This window comes from Miscanthus floridulus, chromosome 1 (genome assembly GCF_019320115.1).
Source record: "Miscanthus floridulus cultivar M001 chromosome 1, ASM1932011v1, whole genome shotgun sequence".
NCBI classification, from domain to species: Eukaryota; Viridiplantae; Streptophyta; class Magnoliopsida; order Poales; family Poaceae; genus Miscanthus; species Miscanthus floridulus.
Genome location: NC_089580.1, coordinates 141499688 through 141517760, shown reverse-complemented (window position 1 = coordinate 141517760; position 18073 = coordinate 141499688). Strand labels below are relative to the sequence as shown.

Genomic DNA, 18073 nt, shown 5'->3' with positions numbered 1-18073 from the left:
CGAACAGAGGCTCCCCCTCGGGGTTGTCCTGGCTCTGCCACAAGACACGCGGGTGATCCCACCCGCAGGGCTCGGGTCGTACCACACAAGGGCCGAGCTTCCCTCGCCCGAGGTCGGTGCCGGCCGCCTCGGCATCGACCACCTCCTTCGCCCGGGAAGTATCGCCGGAAGAGATCGCATGGACCTCCACTTCCCGGGCGCTCTCCTACAACGGCGGCGGGCCGTGGACCGGCGGTAGTATTGGGGCTTGCCCCGCCTCCGCCTCCACTTCTTGGGCCGCCGGCTTCGCCACGCTCACGCCGGCTCCCACCACCCTGGCCTCGGTGGTCTCGGGGGCTTCGGTCCCCACCACGATGGCCTCGGCGGTCCTGGGCGCCCCGGCCCCCATCGCCTCAGCCTCGGAAGTCCGGGGGGCCTCGGTCTCGCCCTCGGTGGCCTCGGCAACTGAGGGCACCTTGGCCCCATCCGACTCGCGGGCCTCGGCCTAGCGGGGCATAGGCGTTCCCTCCCCCGCTCGCTCCGTGGCTGCCCCGGTAACCTCCCCCTGGGTGACCAGCTCCTTCAGGTCGGCCCTCACCGACTCCCCGCCACGCTGTACGGCGGCCCGCGCTTCCACCACCTGATGGGCGGTGGAGCCTATGCTCACCTTGAGCGACTTAAGCGGCGCCAGGGCAGGCACCTCCGCCTTACGCTTCTGGCTGAAGGCAAAACACCCACTTGGTCGGCATATGACCATAAAGCGAGCGGGAAACGATATGAACTCCGCTGAAAAAACACTCACCTCGAGTGGGGGTGCAACTGCTTCGGCACTGTGACCCGCCTCTGCAACGGTGGTGGCAGCGGTGATGGCACGGCCTCCGTATCCGCTAGCGCCAGCCGGCCCTCGCCGGACTCCAGCACCTCCTCGGTCCTCGGCGGAGGCAGTTGCGTCGCCCCTGCCGCCACCTGCTCCACCTCCGCCATCGAGCCCACCGGGCTGACGGCGTGTTTTCCCAACTCCCATGCCTCGGGCGTGTCGGCCATGGCCCCGGGACGGGCGATCGCCAGCCCTGAGGCATCCTCTCCTCCTCATCCTAGGAGTGCCGGGCTGCTCGCCGATGCCCCGGGCGCTGTCTCCCCGACGTCGAGAAGATGGTCCAGGGGACCCCGCCTCACCTCGCTCTTGTCATCTCCATCTGAAGCATCCATCAACAGTGACGGCGACAGGGATGACTCCACAGGGAGACCGTCCTGCCTTTGCTACCGGCGGCGCTTCTCCAGTCCCTCGCGCACAAGGATCTTCTTCATGCGCTTTGCCTCCTTGGCGTCCTTCCGCCTCTTCTGCGCCTCGGCGTGCGCCCGGTTCACCGCCCACCGCGCTGCGTCCTCGGGAATGGGCTGTAGCTTGGGCTGGTCCTTCTTTAGGACCCTGTACCTCCACTTCTCCGGACAGCTCTCCACGATATACCCAGTATAGGGGGGAGTCCGCCATCGTCATTGCGGAGGTAAAACCAGCTGGTGTACCAGCAGCGATTGGTTGACGTGAGCTGGGTCAGGATGTAAAGGTGCTGCCGATCCTGGCGCACTTGGAGGGTGCAGCCGCCGGCCCTCACCGCCTTCCTCGTGCCCGTCGTGCCCATCGGCTTGGTGGTGTGCCCCACCCGGAAGAGGTGGAGCCACAGCTCCCAACGGGGGCAATCCCCAGGTACCCCTCGCAGATGGCGACGAAGATGGCCGCCTACGTGGAGTTAGGGTTGAAGTTGTGGAGCTCCACGCCGTAGTAGTGCGGGAGAGCCCGCATGAACCGGTCCGCCGGTAGGCCAAGACCGTGCTTGTGGAACGACACGAAGCTCATGACGTAGCCGTCACGTGGCCTCGGCTCCAGCTCGCCCGACGGAGCAATCCACTCCGGCATGTTGGGGTCGGTAACCGGACGGAGAAGGTCGTTGTCGACAAGCGACTGCAGCGTCTCCATAGATATGTCAGACCGATCCCAAGGATCCGCCTCAACGACAAGAGCACCGGCCATGAGTGCGGTGGAGAATGCGACTACGGCGGCGAGTCTCTCTCTCTCCCTCGCCCTTCTCCCTTCTTCTTCCCGGCGCTCTCTGTTCCTAGCAACGGCTCGAGGACAGCAAAGGCGAATGCGGGCAAGGTAAGGAGGAGAGGGGCGAGGCTCATTGCATATTTATGCAGGAGGGCGCGAAACGGGCGGGCGACAAAATTGGGGAAGTTTCCCTCAGATCCGGCACAGTTAATCCACATCCGATTTAATCGCCCACGCACCCACATTTTCCTTATTAATCGCGTGAACAGTTATGTCCCATCCGCTGACACAGCGTCACGTCCGAGCCGCTGTAGCAGTAGGCGCCGTTCCGCCTCCCCGAGAAAATCGCCTCAAATGGCGCGCCTGCCGTTGTCGAGCCGATGGTGGGGGAATATCCCCCACCTGATTCCTTTCAGGCGAAGGAACTGGGCACCGAGCCCGTTACGGTCCAGGGGTTCGAAGGCTGGGCCCCCAAGGGTTTCGACAGCCGCCCTAGGGCAACAGAGTCAGGGACGACTACGGGCGAGTCCATACGGGGCCGAGGCCAAAGCAAGCGAAACGCTTGGGATGCCCTAAGTCGTGTCCGAGACCGGCAGGGAAGTCTCCGAATGGGATCCCACCGTAGGGAGGCACCAAGCCACCGGGGCCCGTCGAACGGCCCCGGCACCCACTAGAGAAGCCCTCTGGTACTCTTGGAGTGTGTCTCTAGACTGCTAGCTGAACCCTATCGAATGGGGCACGGGCCTCCACTCGAACTTACACGATAACAGCTCACCGAAAGTGTCACCACTCGCGCCCACCGAGGGTAGCCTGGCATATTTCACCCCTCCTTCCGAACAAAAAGGATGCGTGAGGGTCGCACAAAAAGCCAGGGGAACCCCTGATGGCACTCTTGCTCCGAGCAGAGGCTAGGGGGCTCTTCCTGCAAACTTGCCGAGACCCAGCGACCTAGGCTCGCACCCGAGGGGGCTCGGCAAACAACCCCTTCTTCCAAACAAAAAGGATGCGCGAGGGTCGCACAAAAAGTCAGGGGAACCCCTGATGGCACTCTCACTCTGAGCAGAGGCTAGGGGGCTCTTCCTGCAAACTTGCCGAGACCTAGCAACCCAGGCTCGCACCCGAGGGGGCTCGGCAAACAACCCCTCCTTCCGAACGAAAATGATGCGCGAGGGTCGCACAAAAAGCCAAGGGAACCCCCGATGGCACTCTCGCTCAGAGCAGAGGCTAAGGGGCTCTTCCTGCAAACTTGCCGAGACCCAGTGACCCAGGCTCGCACCCGAGGGGCTCAGCAAACAACCCCTTCATCCGAACGAAAAGGACGCGCAAGGGACGCACAAAAAGCCAGGGGAACCCTTGATGGCACTCTCGCTTCGAGCAGAGGCTAAGGGGCTCTTCCTATAAACTTGCTGAGACCCAGCGACCCAGGCTCGCACCCGAGGGGGCTCGGCAAACAACCCCTCCGTCTGAATGAAAAGGACGCGCGAGGGACGCACAAAAAGCCAGGGGATCCCCTGATCGCCCTCTCGCCCTGTGTAGAGGCTCGGGGGCTCTTCCTGCACCCAGGACAAAGACAAGCGACCCAAGCTCGCACTCGAAGGCTCGGAAAAACGCGATAAAGGGCATCGAGCCCGTTACGGTCTAGGGGTTCGAAGGCTGGGCCCCCGAGGGTTTCGATAGCCGCCCCAGGGCAACAGAGTCAGGGACAACTATGGGCGAGCCCGTACATGGCCGAGACCTGAGCAGGAGACTGCTCGGGACGCCCTAAGTCGTGTTCGAGACCGGCAGGGAGGTCTCCGAATGGGATCCCACCGTAGGGAGGTACCGAGCCATCAAGGCCCATCGAATGGCCCCGGCACCTACTAGAAAAGCCCTCTGGTACTCTTGGAGTGTGTCTCTAGACCGCTAGCCGACCCCTATCGAATGGGGCACGGGCCTCCACTCGGACTTACCCGATAATGGCTCACCAGAGGTGTCACTGCTTGCGCCCATTGAGGGTAGCATGGCATCCTCCACCCCTCCTTCCGAACGAAAAGGATGCGAGAGGGTCGCATAAAAAGCCAGGGGAACCTCTGGCCGCCCTCTTGCTTCGCGCAGAGGCTCGATGGCTCTTCCTGCAACCAAACCGAGGCTCAGCGACCTGAACTCGCACTCATGGGCTCAGCAAACGTAATAAAACCCCCTACACGGCGTGAAGAAAAGCCCCTGAAGGAATCAATCCATTCCTCCAGGGCCTCGGGGGCTACACCCGGCGGGTGCGCTCGCGCGCACCCACCGAGGCCTCGAGTACGAAACACCATCCCGCCAGGAGCTGCTGCGAGCCGAGTCTCATCAAAACCTCAAGGAGAGCGCTCACACTCTCCCTGAGGCTCGGGGGCAACTGTCGGGTACCATAATAAGGGGTCCCCTAAGCAAGAACCCAAGCTAATTGCTTAAACCCTTTAAAAATCAAAGCCAAGAGACAACTATTGGCTAAACCCCAGCCTCGTCCGAGGCCACCTACTCTCCGCCTTGCTAGAGGCCTCGCACAAGAGGCCTCGGACGGCCTACCGATTCTCCATCTCGCTCGAGGTCGTCTCGTGAGGCCTCGGACGAGAAACCGATTCTCCGACTCGCCCGAGGCCCCATCCGGAAGGCCTCGGACGAGTTACCGATTCTCCACCTCGCTCAAGGCCGGCTCGGCAAGCAACCCCATCGCCTCCGCCTCGGCCGATCTCCTTGACAGAACGTCACGCCCAATCAATGCGACCAACCACTCCCACGACATCAGCCGGATGACGGCTCGACACAGTGGAGTGGCCGACGCGACACCAGTCACATCGAAGCCATGCCGTCCGAGATAGGACAGAGCAGGGGTTATCGGCCGCTGTGCTCAGCACTGTGCCCACGACTGATACCCATACCGCACTGTGCAGCCTAACTCCAACTGCTCCGAGGACAACGAGGCATGGGGAGTTAAGCTCGGATCCCTGTAGCCCCGGAATCAGTGTACAGGATCAACTGCTCTCTCCACGCCTCGGCAGTTTACCTCAGGGTCTCGATAACCTTGGGATTCGCGCCCACCGAGCCCCCCACGATGGCTCGGCCTCGGCACCAACTGAGCCTCGGCACTTCGCGCGGTCAACACACAGCGACCGGCACGTCGCCAGCCAGGCCCTACGTCAAGCTATCACTAGAGCTCCCACGTCGCACATGATCGGATGTGACCGGCGCGTTGCTCCAGCACTTCAAGGGTAGAACCACTCCATCGACCATGCCACCACAGCAACAGGCTACAGGGCTCGGACATGCCGCCTCTGCTCGCACGACGCCACGTAGCTAACACATGTATCACCTCTGTCCCCTCTTTAACTATAAAAGAGAGGGACCGAGGCCGTTTCTGAGGAGGCCGACTCTCACGCTCACACACACTTAGGCACATACAAGCTCACTAGATAGACGAACACACGCTGTAACGTGCACACTTCTCCGTTGCTTGAGACCCATATCTCAAGCAACCCACACTGCTCTACGCCGAGACCTGGGACCAGCTCCCTCTCTCGCCCTGTTTGTAACCCCTATTACGAGCATTTCGGTGCAAGGAATACAGGATCGACCTCTCAGACTGGACGTATGGCACCTATCGCCTGAACCAGTATAAACCTTGTGTTTCTTTGTATCACCATCCGGAATTAGGGGCACGCAGTATATTTTCACTAGTTGGTTGAAGGTCCACCGGTCCAAAACACCGACAGTAGTATATATATATATATATATATATATATATATATAGGGAGTAGACCGGGTTAGTCTAGTTCTGAAGCAAGTTAGTGATGCATACGGTGAGTACCGAGTAGGGCTGTCACAAGCATAGTACGCACGACCGGCTGAACTTTTGGTCTCGCCAGCCTGCAGAAGATCCTTAGAAATAATCCGCATAAGCATATTCACTAAGCACCAGATTAGCTAATCGCGAAAGCGACATATCAATATTTATATTCGCTAATCACTCGCTCGCTCAGCCTGTTCATATCCCGAATTTGAATAGTAACCGCGAATTTGAATAGTAAATCTGAATTTGAATAGTGCTGTGAATAGTAACTCGAGAATTTTAATTTCGAATTTGAGTTCCGAGTTCGCTTCTCTTTAGAAGGTACCCCCGTTCGCATTGGTATCGGAGCCTGGTTATTATATTTTGAATTTAAGGGATTTAATATAATCTGTTGAAGATTGAAAAGTTACATTATTTAAATTTGGAAGTGAATACAGGAAAGACAGTCACTACTAAAGAGAATATAAATATAAGGTGTAGATTAAATAGTTCTGAAGAACATACTTGGCATACATCTCACGGACAGATAAATTTAATAGTTGATTTGATACATAACTTTTACATATCTTGGGGAAAGAGGCAAGACGACCTAGAACTAAAATTTGATAAGTTGCAAAAGGAACATAAGCACCTTCAAGAGCAATATTCAGCTACTAATAATAAATTAGATTTAGCTTTACAAATTTTAGAAGAAAGTAAAGTTTCTCTAGGTAAAATTAGCCAGAATAGTGATTATATTAAAAAAGATATAACTTTCCTATATAAGAAAACTGATAATAATATTGTTGAGCATAACAAAGAAATTGTGTTATCATCAGCAGGAATAGTTGAGTCCACTAGATCTTTAAATTCAGAAAGATGGAAGTATCTGAGAGCCTATCTAGAAGAGACAAGTCACTCCAGCTAGTAAATAAAGACATAAGACCTCTAAGTTTTAAAGATAAACTAAAAGGAGGATGTGAGGATATTGAAACCTTAGAAGAAGTGATAGACTTAGAAAGAGATCTTGAAAGATATCAGAAAGATACTTTAAGAAAAATAAGGCCTCAACAAATATATCAAATGGGATGGTTTGAAAATAAAAATGGATTATATAGAATATCTAGGGAAGTAGAATTAAGTGTATTGGCAGAACCAGTTCTGCTAAGAATTGTTAGTAAACAATTTGAGAATGCTTTAAAATATTCAGGGTATAAATATATACACCAGGGAATGTATATCATTAGAATTAAAGGAATGACAAGGAAAAAATTAGGAACCAAGGTTCTAATAACTTTATTAGATAAAAGATGGGACACAATAAATAAAGCAGCATTAGGATTTTTAGAAGGTGATATGAATGAAAATATGTTGATAACATATATAGCTCCAGACTTAATAATGCCAGTTAAAGAATTTATAGATAAGATGGCATTCGGATTTCAAACTAAAGGATATGAAGAATTTAAAGGAACGAATTTATTAGTAAGCATAGAATTTATAGGAAGGTTAACCAATAGAAGTGGAACCAGATATAAGGTAAATGTGAACAATGTTGTAGAAAGTATGCAATCTAAAGGAATAAAATTTATGAGTCCTCTTAAAATAAGTTCTGAAGAAAGAGCAGGAGAAGAATGGAATATAAGCTCATTAATAGAACCAAAAATTTTAAAACAACCTAAAGATTACATAAGCTATGAAAATAATAGAGGGTTGACTAGTATTAGGTTTGTAGATTATAAAGAACAAAGTTTAGATGATTTAGAAGCATCCAGTTCAGAGTCAAAAGTAGAAGAAAATAGAAGGCATAGCATATGTGAATTTATGGAAAAATTAGATATAGATAATGAAATAAATCATTATAAGCAAAAGCTAAGCAAAATTCATGATGAATATAAAACCTCCATGATATGCAAATGGGCTGCTATAAGAGAAAGGGAACTCTACTTTAGACGAGAAATATGTAGACTTGAAAATATCAAGAAAGATAGAGAATTAAATGCTAAGAAACTTAGCATTCCAATAAAGAAAAATGACTTTGTGTCAAAACAAATAGATAACAGGGTAAAAGAAGTCCAAAAAGAATTAGAACATAGCAAGGATAAGATAAATGACATAGAAGATAATGATATAAGCGAAGATGAGCAATGGGAAATTAATAATAAGCTCTTACTAGAAAGCTATGAAGAAGAGGATGAAGATACAATTGAGATATGCAGTAATAACTCAATAACTCTCATAAACCCCTTAGAAAATAAAGAGTTACCTAAAAATAATGCCATAGAAGCAATGGAAATAGATCCAACTACATCAAAAAGAAGACGAGGTCCTGAAATAAAGATAGAAGGAGAAAGTGAGAGACTAACTAGACAACCAGGAACTTGGCCTCCAGAAAAAGAAGAACCTGCATATAGATATATACCTGGACAATATAAGCATATGGGTTCAAAAAGAAGAGAATTTGAAAAGAAGGTGCAATTCCAGAATTATAAAAGTGATGGTGCTATACTAAATTTAGCAGCACATGATCCTATAGATTGGTCAAATATAATTAGCATATGGAAAGGATTGATAGTCCAAAAGTATATACAAAATCAGCATAATATTGGAAATAGAGTAGAAGATATGATTACATATTTAGAAACATTTTTAGGTGAATCAGTCAAAGTTTTATGGGAACAATGGGTAGAAGCTTTCCCTAACCATTATGCCCAATTAAAAATGGCTGGTAGTAATCCATATAATTTTGCAAATATTATATCAAGCATTGTAATAGGTGAAGATCCTGAATTAGGATTTACTGTTTTACAGAATGAAAGATTAAAAGAAATAGAAAAATTGTCACTGACAAGCTGGAAAGGAATAAAAGAATTTTCTCAACACTATTTGTATAATGCTACTACTGCCAAGCAAGGTTATAACCAAGGTATAGTAGAAAAATATTTTAATAAATTACCAGAGCCTTTAGGTTCTATGATATTAGAAGAATATAAAAAGGAAATTATTGGTAAAGAATATAATATCTCTCAGGCTATAACATTCGTTTTCAAACAGTTAAGAAAAATATGCACGAATATACAAGCCCAAAGATCAATGAAGCAATCAGATTATAATTTCTGCAATAAAATAGTTCAAATACCATTGACATATGGAGAAGAGAGATCTAGAAATAAGAAATATCCTAAGAATTATAAGAAAGGAAATGTAAAGACAAAGAGACGTTATTTCCTTAGAAGATCAGACAATAGAGCACCATTCCTCCACAAAAGGAATGTAAGAAGATATAATCCTAGAAAAAATTATGATAGTTCATGTAGATGCTTTATTTGCAACTCTCCTGATCACTTAAGCAAAACATGTCCTAACAAAGACAAGAACAGGTATTCCAATAAGCAAGAAGAACAAGAAAAGGTTCAAATAATAGATAGTGTGAATGAAAATATCTTAGTCTGTGATGATGATATAATGGACGATGAATCAATATATTCAATTATAGAGACAGATGAAATAGAATATGATGAAGAAAAAGAATCAAGTGATGAAGAGTTAGATTTAATTAATGAGTTAGCAGGATTAAAAATAGAAATGATGGACCAAATAAACTGTGAACACAAGTGGGATCATAAAAAAGGCGATCCTAATATAAAATATGTATTTTGCATATATTATCAAGATCCAGCAGAAAGAGCAACATGTAGGCTATGCTTAAGACAAGCATGCATGTCATGTTTAAAACAGCAAAGCAATATGAAAAAGAATTTAGAAGATAAAATAATATATGAAGAAAATAAAGTGCAATCAGAAAAGGAAGTAATTCTAGAGGAAAAAAGAAACAAATATTTAAATAATATTCCACAAGAGTTTCTCATTCCTAGATTAAGTTTTAAGGCTGAACAAACTTTGTCATACTTTACCCGTGATGTTAAAGATTTAATTTGGAAGAAATATGCTGAAAGGCAATACAAAACCTTTCATGATATACAAAAATATTTTATGAAATTATACCAAGGTAAAGAAAGACATCTAGGAATAATTGTGAATGCAAATACTTTTCCTTTACTTCATCTTGATGATAAATTAATTGTTAAGCCTCATCAAAGATTCTTAATATTGAAGGCTGATATAAATTTGAAATATTTCAGAAGTATACAAAGAAATATTGGAGATGATATATCTTTGCAGACTATTATTGATCATGGATTAGTTCATGATATATATGGTACACTTGAAGAGATACTCCAATCAGACCTTGGAATAGCTATCAAAGAAGCTTGTAAGAAATTAGCATGCATTCAAGGTAGATACAAAATTAAGTTTTGTTCTAATCCCCCAAAATTTACACAACCAATAAGACCAGCATGCCATGATATATATATTACAAAGGGATCATATAAATTTCCTACTACATGGAATTCAGACTCATGGCAAAATTATGAAGAATTGTTCGTAAAAGACACGAACCATGATAATTGGAGAATTTTCAGTGAAGCAAAAGAATTAGAAGGGAATACCAAATTTGCTTCTGAATATTATATGATGTACCAAAATAAAATAATAAAAGTATTCTTAAGAGAATACTATGGAAGATATAGTATAATACAAAGAGAAGTTGGCAGACTAATAAAGCCAAGTTATGGCAAAGAATGTCAATTACGAAAAGAATATCGTGAATTGTTGTCCTGGTATGAAATATGGCAACCTGAAGAAGTGGACAACGAAGAAAATATTGAAGAGTCAATATAGATTCAGTTCAATATCAATATATTCATACAAGAAATATACTCCTTATGTTGATAAGGTTTATCAACAATTTGTCCGGGGGAAGATAATAATACATGCCAATGCCAATGATAATGCTACATGCCATGGAGATAATACCGCATGCCTACATGCTAATGATAATGCTACATGCCATGGAGATAATACCGCATGCCTATCCTTGATTTGATGTTTGCAACATCAATCATTCGATGGAGGACAGCGCAAAAGCAATATACAGTCACTCTACTGTAGCCTACAGTAGCCAGGACAATTATTCTCTGTCCAGCTGTCCAGGCAACAGTACGAAGAGATAATTGAAGACGCCAGACGCTTCCTTAAGCACGAAGGCTCCTCAATTAAATAATTGAAGACTTCGCCTCGAAGGCTTCTTCAGAAGATAAGGCTCGCTCATTCAGACGATAAGAAGGAAGGACGCTCCCTCAGTACTATAAAGGGAGACGCCGGGCGCATTCATTGATCATCGAATGCTCAAGCAGAAGACAACCACCGAAGCCTCAGACACCCACTCTCATCCACCACCCACTCCACCAACTCCACACCCACACACATACACATGAAGACATGATCTCAGAAGCTCTCTGAGAATCATCCACCACGAATAGTAATCACCCACTACCGTTGTATCACTCTACTTTGTAAATTAGAGAATAAAGGAGGTCCCCATGATCATCCTGAGCTTGTAAGGTAATCCCTAAGGTTTGTGCTAAGTGCTTGGGGTTTCCCGAAAGGGAAAGCCGTATGTAAGCTTGCTCTGTGGAAATGAATTAAGCTTTTCCGTTTGAATCCCTGCCTTCCTTTAAGCTCGTTCATATGGGGCGATGTCTCTATGCTAGGGACCCTAGAGGAGAAACCTCTGCGTGTGTTGTTCTCGTGTTAGCCTTGATAGTGGCGTTTGTAGAGAACCCTATGTGCGCAGAGAATTGTTCCCCTTGGGTGGAACTGCCTGGGGAGACGATAGAGCCTGAGTCCTGTGTGTTCGTGGCTGGGGATAGCAAGGGAGTAGACCAGGTTAGTCTAGTTCTGAAGCAAGTTAGTGATGCATACGGTGAGTACCGAGTAGGACTGTCACAAGCATAGTACGCACGACCGGCTGAACTTTTGGTCTCACCAGCCTGCAGAAGATCCTTAGAAATATTCCGCATAAGCATATTCACTAAGCACCAGATTAGCTAATCGCGAAAGCGACATATCAATATTTATATTCGCTAATCACTCGCTCGCTTAGCCAGAGTCAATAAAATATTCACGCGCGAAAGCGACATATCAATATTTATATTCACTAATTGAGTGCTCGCTCATCCAGCGTGCATAAAATATTTGAGATTGAAAGCGACACTTGCCTTGAATAGTGAAGTAGTTGAGCCACTCCCGGTGAGTGCTCGGGTACTGTTCATATCCCGAATTTGAATAGTAGCCGCGAATTTGAATAGTGAATCTGAATTTGAATAGTGCTGTGAATAGTAACTCGAGAATTTTAAAATTTCGAATTTGAGTTCCGAGTTCGCTTCTCTTTAGAAGGTACCCCCCGTTCGTATTGGTATCGGAAGACCATACCAAAGAATATCCACCTGTGCGCGATGGAGGACAACGCAAAAGGAATATACAGTCACTCTACTATACTACTGTAGCCAGGACAATTATTCTCTGTCCAGCTGTCCAGGCAACAGTACGAAGAGATAATTGAAGACGCCAGACGCTTCCTTAAGCACGAAGGCTCCTCAATTAAATAATTGAAAACTTCGCCTCGAAGGCTTCTTCAGAAGATAAGGCTCGCTCCTTCAGATGATAAGAATGAAGGACACTCCCTCCATGCTATAAAGCAGGACGCAGGGCTCATTCATTCATCATCGAATGCTCAAGCAGAAGACAACCACCGAAGCCTCAGACACCCACTCTCATCCACCACCCACTCCACCAACTCCACACCCACACACATACACCATGAACATATGATCTCAGAAGCTCTCTGAGAATCATCCACGAATAATAGTAATCACACACCACCGCTGTATCATTCCACCTTTGTAAATTAGAGAATAAAGGAGGTTCCTATGATCATCCTGAGCTTGTAAGGTAATCCCTACGGTTTGTGCTAAGTGCTTGGGGTTTCCCGAAAGGGAAAGCCATATGTAAGCTTGCTCTGTGGAAATGAATTAAGCTTTCCTGTTTGAATCCCTGCCTTCCTTTAAGCTCGTTCATATGGGGCGATGTCTCTATGCTAGGGACCCTAGAGGAGAAACCTCTGCGTGTGTTGTTCTCGTGTTAGCCCTAGTAGCGGCGTTTGTAGAGAACCCTGTGTGCGCAGAGAAGTGTTCCCCTTGGGTGGAACTGCCTGGGGAGACGATAGAGCCTGAGTCCTGTATGTTCGTGGCTGGGGATAGCAATGGAGTAGACCGGGTTAGTCTAGTTCTGAAGCAAGTTAGTGATGCATACGGTGAGTACCGAGTAGGACTGTCACAAGCATAGTACGCACGACCGGCTGAATTTTTGGTCTCGCCAGCCTGCAGAAGATCCTTAGAAATAATCCGCATAAGCATATTCACTAAGCACAAGATTAGCTAATCACGAAAGCGACATATCGATATTTATATTCGCTAATCACTCGCTCGCACAGCCAGAGTCAATAAAATATTCACGCGCGAAAGCGACATATCAATATTTATATTCACTAATTGAGCGCTCACTCATCCAGCGTGCATAAAATATTTAAGATTGAAAGCGACACTTGCCTTGAATAGTAAAGTGGTTGAGCCACTCCCGGTGAGTGCTCGGGTACTGTTCATATCCCGAATTTGAATAGTAGCCGCGAATTTGAATAGTAAATCTGAATTTGAATAGTGCTGTGAATAGTAACTCGAGAATTTTAAATTCGAATTTTGAGTTCCGAGTTCGAGTTCTTGTTATTAGGTACCCCCGTATACAATGGTATCAGAGCCAAGTTATTAAAATTTGAATTTAAGGGATTTACTTATATTGTCAAGTTTGTCAGTACAACCTTAGTCAAATACTTTACTAATAATGGAAGATTTAGACAGTCAGATTCAATATTATGAGAAAAAATTAAGTATGATTCATGATGAATATAAAACCTCTATGACATGTAAATGATCTGCCATAAGAGAAAAAGAACTATTCTTTAGACGAGAAATATGTAGACTTGATAATATCAAGAAAGAGAGAGAACTAAAGAATAAATATTTTAAAACACCTGTTGTGATAAAGAAACAGGAAGATGAGTTAAAAACTAAAGACAAAGAGACTCATGAAGTTAAAGAAGTTGTGCAGACAAATAATATTGAATACATTACCAGTGAAGATGAGCAATGGGAGATTAATAATAAGTTTTTATTAGAAAGTTATGAAGAAGAAGAAAATAATGCTGAGAGTTACCAAGATTTTATAGACTCTTTAGATGATGAAGAGTTACTCAATCTTGATAATGCTATGGAAGGGTTAGATATAATATCTGAAGATATTAATAGTTCAAAAGAAACAAAATTAGAATTAATGAATCAAGAAGACTGTGAACATGATTGGATAAAAGGTAGAGGTGATTATAATATAAAATGTACTTTTTGTATATTCTACCCTAGTCAAGAAAATAGACTTACATGTATTAAATGTCTAAAGCAAGCATGTGCTTCATGTCTAAGAACTAATAACCAAAAATGGAGACAAGAAGTAGAACTAGAATCAGAGGATAAATTATTAGCAAGTAGAGTCAGAAATTTAGAGAATAGAATAAATAGCTTAGAAGCAGAATTAGAAGAGTTAAAGAGTAAAATAGAACTCAATGAAGCTAATAAGATAGAAGATAATTATAAAGGTCTTACCGAGTTAAAGGATCAAGCAATGGTAAATAAAAATAATAATAAAGCGTTACAATTAAAAGAAGCTATAATAAACTATGGTAGCAAATACATAGTTAAATTACCATTTAAAGAAATTATAGGTATAAGAATACCTGTAAAAGTAAAATTAACGCCTAATATCTCTTATAAAATATTAGCGCTAGTAGACACTGGTTGTACAAAAAATATTATACATGATAAATATTTTGTAAAATGTCCAGAAATAGTTCATACAATAGATCAAGATAAAGCAGAAATATCTACTGATATGTCTGGGATAAAAAAGGTTCATAATCAACTAGCTTATAATGTTGAAGTACAAATAAATAACACAAAATATATAATGGATGAAATTACAATAAGAGATCTATCTATGATACATGATGATATGATATTAGGATTAAGATTTCTACAGTTCTCTTTACAAACAACAATCATACATGAGCAAGTAATAACATTTGTCCCTTATCAAGACAATGTTCCATATATAATAGAAGTAAGAAAGACTATAAATTCTAATCCAGGAAAGACCAATTTAGAACTCCAAGGATCTGATAAAAATGTTTCTGATAATTATATAGATGAAGAGCTAGGTGAATTTATAGAAGAATTTCATATAGCAAACTCATGCATAGAATGTATCAGTTTGCAATCATTTGCACCAAATTGGTATAGAGATATAAAATCTAAAAAGGATATAGATAAAATTGTAACAAGATTAGAAGATATTCAGATAATAGGAGAAATACCAATGAAGCATTGGGACAAGAATAGTATATTATGTAAAATTAACATAATAAATCCTGACCATATAATTAAGACAAGTCCTATAGAAGCAACACCTAAAGATATAGAAGAATTTAAGATGCATATTGAAGAATTACTAAAATTAGGAGCTATAAGAGATAGCCGAAGTCCTCATAGATCAGCTTCATTTATAGTTAGAAATCATGCTGAAATAGCCAGAGGAAAGTCAAGAATGGTTATCAATTATAAAAGACTAAATGATAATACCATAGATGATGCTTATAATATTCCAAATAAGCAAGAATGGATAAATAGAATACAAGGTAGTAAATATTTTTCAAAATTTGATTTAAAAGCTGGATTTTGGCAAGTAAAAATGGCAGAAGAATCAATAGAATGGACTGCTTTCACATGTCCTCAAGGTCATTTTGAATGGCTAGTAATGCCCTTAGGATTAAAAAATGCCCCTGCTTTATTTCAAAGAAAAATGCAAAATATTTTTAATGAAAATCAAGAATTCATATTGGTTTATATTGATGATTTATTAGTATTCTCAAAATCCTATAAAGAACATATAGCTCATCTGGAAACCTTCTTTAGAAAGGTAGAACAGCATGGGTTAATATTGTCTAAAAGGAAAATGGAGATATGTAAGGAAAAGATAAACTTTTTAGGTCATGAAATAGGAGAGGGAAAAATCTATTTACAAGATCATATTGCAAAGAAAATCTTAGAATTTCTAGATGTCATGAATGATAAGAAAACCTTGCAACAATTCTTAGGAATAGTCAATTATGCTAGAAATTATATTGAAAATTTAGCTAAGTTAGCTGGTCCATTGTATGCAAAATTAAGAAAAAATGGGCAAAAACATTTTAATTCTGAAGATATAAAGTTAGTAAGAACTATTAAAGAAAGAGTCAAAGGTTTAAAACCCCTAGAGTTACCTTTAGATGATAACTATTTCATTATAGAAACAGATGCATCCAAGTTAGGATGGGGTGCAATATTAAAGCAAAAACCACATAAATATTCTCCAAAGTTAGAAGAACAAATATGTAGGTATGCTTCAGGAAAATATAAGTTAAAAGCAATAAACAATACGGATAGAGAAATTTTGACTGTTATAAATGCAATAAATGCTTTTAGACTATATCTAGGATTTAAAGAGTTCACAGTTAGGACAGACTGTGAAGCTATATGTAGATACTATAATAAAGTAAATAGTAAGAAAAGTTCAACTAGAAGATGGGTTTTATTTGAAGATATTATTACTGGAAACGGATATAAAGTAATATTTGAGCATATAAAAGGCAAAGATAATACATTGCCTGATATATTTTCATGATCTTCTATTTTGCAGGAATGAAGAGAGGAACAAGCCCCATTGGGGGTGAATGTTTCAATTTCGAAACTGAAAATAAGTTAAGAATATTTCCGCCGAATACTTATAAATTCAAACCTAGAGACCATATTGTTCTAGATGATATACAAGAATGCATTCTAGACAATTTTTGGTTCCAATATAATAATAAAAGAGAAGATAAAGGATATATGCTAGCAATATTAAATAGTTTGGCTGAATATTTTCATATGATCAATGAAAAGATACAACCGAAAGAATCATCTGCCAATATAGAGAAAAGACCCATATATGTTATATATAGGGGAAAGACACCCGGAATATATGTAACATTCGAATCAATTATAGCTCAACAGGTAGAAAGAGAAAATGATGGAGGTGTATCATGGAAAAAATATTCAGATATTGATCAAGCTCTCTCATATGCAAGAAGCATTTTGGGAATAAATTATTTCATAGAACCAGCAGCAAAAGATTATATTCAAAAATATAAAAGGGCAAAAGAAGTGAAGATAAATTTGCTAGGTATTAATATAAGAGAAGAAGCACCTTCAAGGGTATCCACATATAAAGATGTTGTGAAAAGAGACACAGAATCATTGAATGAAGAAGTTCTTGAGAAAAAAATAAAAGAAAGACTTGAAGCAAGAAGTTCTTTATTGAAGAAAGATATAAAAGAAGAAGTCTTACAAGAAGTAAGACATGAAATAAATGAAAAATTTGAAAATATAAGGAAAGACTATGAAGAAAATATTAAGAAAGACTATGACTCAAAAATGAATATACAGATATCTGATGACGATGATAATGATGATGAAATGTTGGATATCCGTGGTCATGGACAAAGACCAGAATATTAGATTTCAATATGATGAAAAGAATATCATGAGTTGTTGTCCTGGTATAAAATATAGCAACTTGAAGAAGTGGACAACGAAGAAAATATTGAAGAGTCAATATAGACTTAGTTCAATATCAATATATGTACATACAAGAAATATACTCTTTATGTTGATAAGGTTTATCAACAATTTGTCCGGGGGAAGAGATACATGCCACGGAGTTAATACCGCATGCCTATCCTTGATTTGATGTTTGCAACATCAATCATACCGAAGCCTCAGACACCCACTCTCATCCACCACCCACTCCACCAACTCCACACCCACACACATACACATGAAGACATGATCTCAGGAGCATTCTGAGAATCATCCACGAATAATAGTAATCACACACCACCGCTGTATCATTCCACCTTTGTAAATTAGAGAATAAAGGAGGTCCCCGTGATCATCCTGAGCTTGTAAGGTAATCCCTAAGGTTTGTGCTAAGTGCTTGGGGTTTCCCGAAAGGGAAAGCCGTATGTAAGCTTGCTCTGTGGAAATGAATTAAGCTTTCCTATTTGAATCCCTGCCTTCCTTTAAGCTCGTTCATATGGGGCAATGTCTCTATGCTAGGGACCCTAGAGGAGAAACCTCTACGTGTGTTGTTCTCGTGTTAGCCCTGGTAGCGGC

The 18073-nt window shown here is 42.7% G+C and overlaps 1 protein-coding gene across 1 annotated transcript; it reads left to right on the top strand.

The window, feature by feature from the left end:
- The first annotated feature begins 7718 nt into the window (after nt 1-7718).
- On the top strand, nt 7719-16550 carry LOC136464353 (uncharacterized). The gene is made up of 2 exons (XM_066463315.1): nt 7719-9417; nt 14116-16550. Exons 1-2 carry the CDS (start codon nt 7719-7721, stop codon nt 16539-16541), a joined length of 4125 nt encoding a protein of 1374 aa, XP_066319412.1. The 3' UTR covers nt 16542-16550.
- The last annotated feature ends 1523 nt before the right edge of the window (nt 16551-18073 follow it).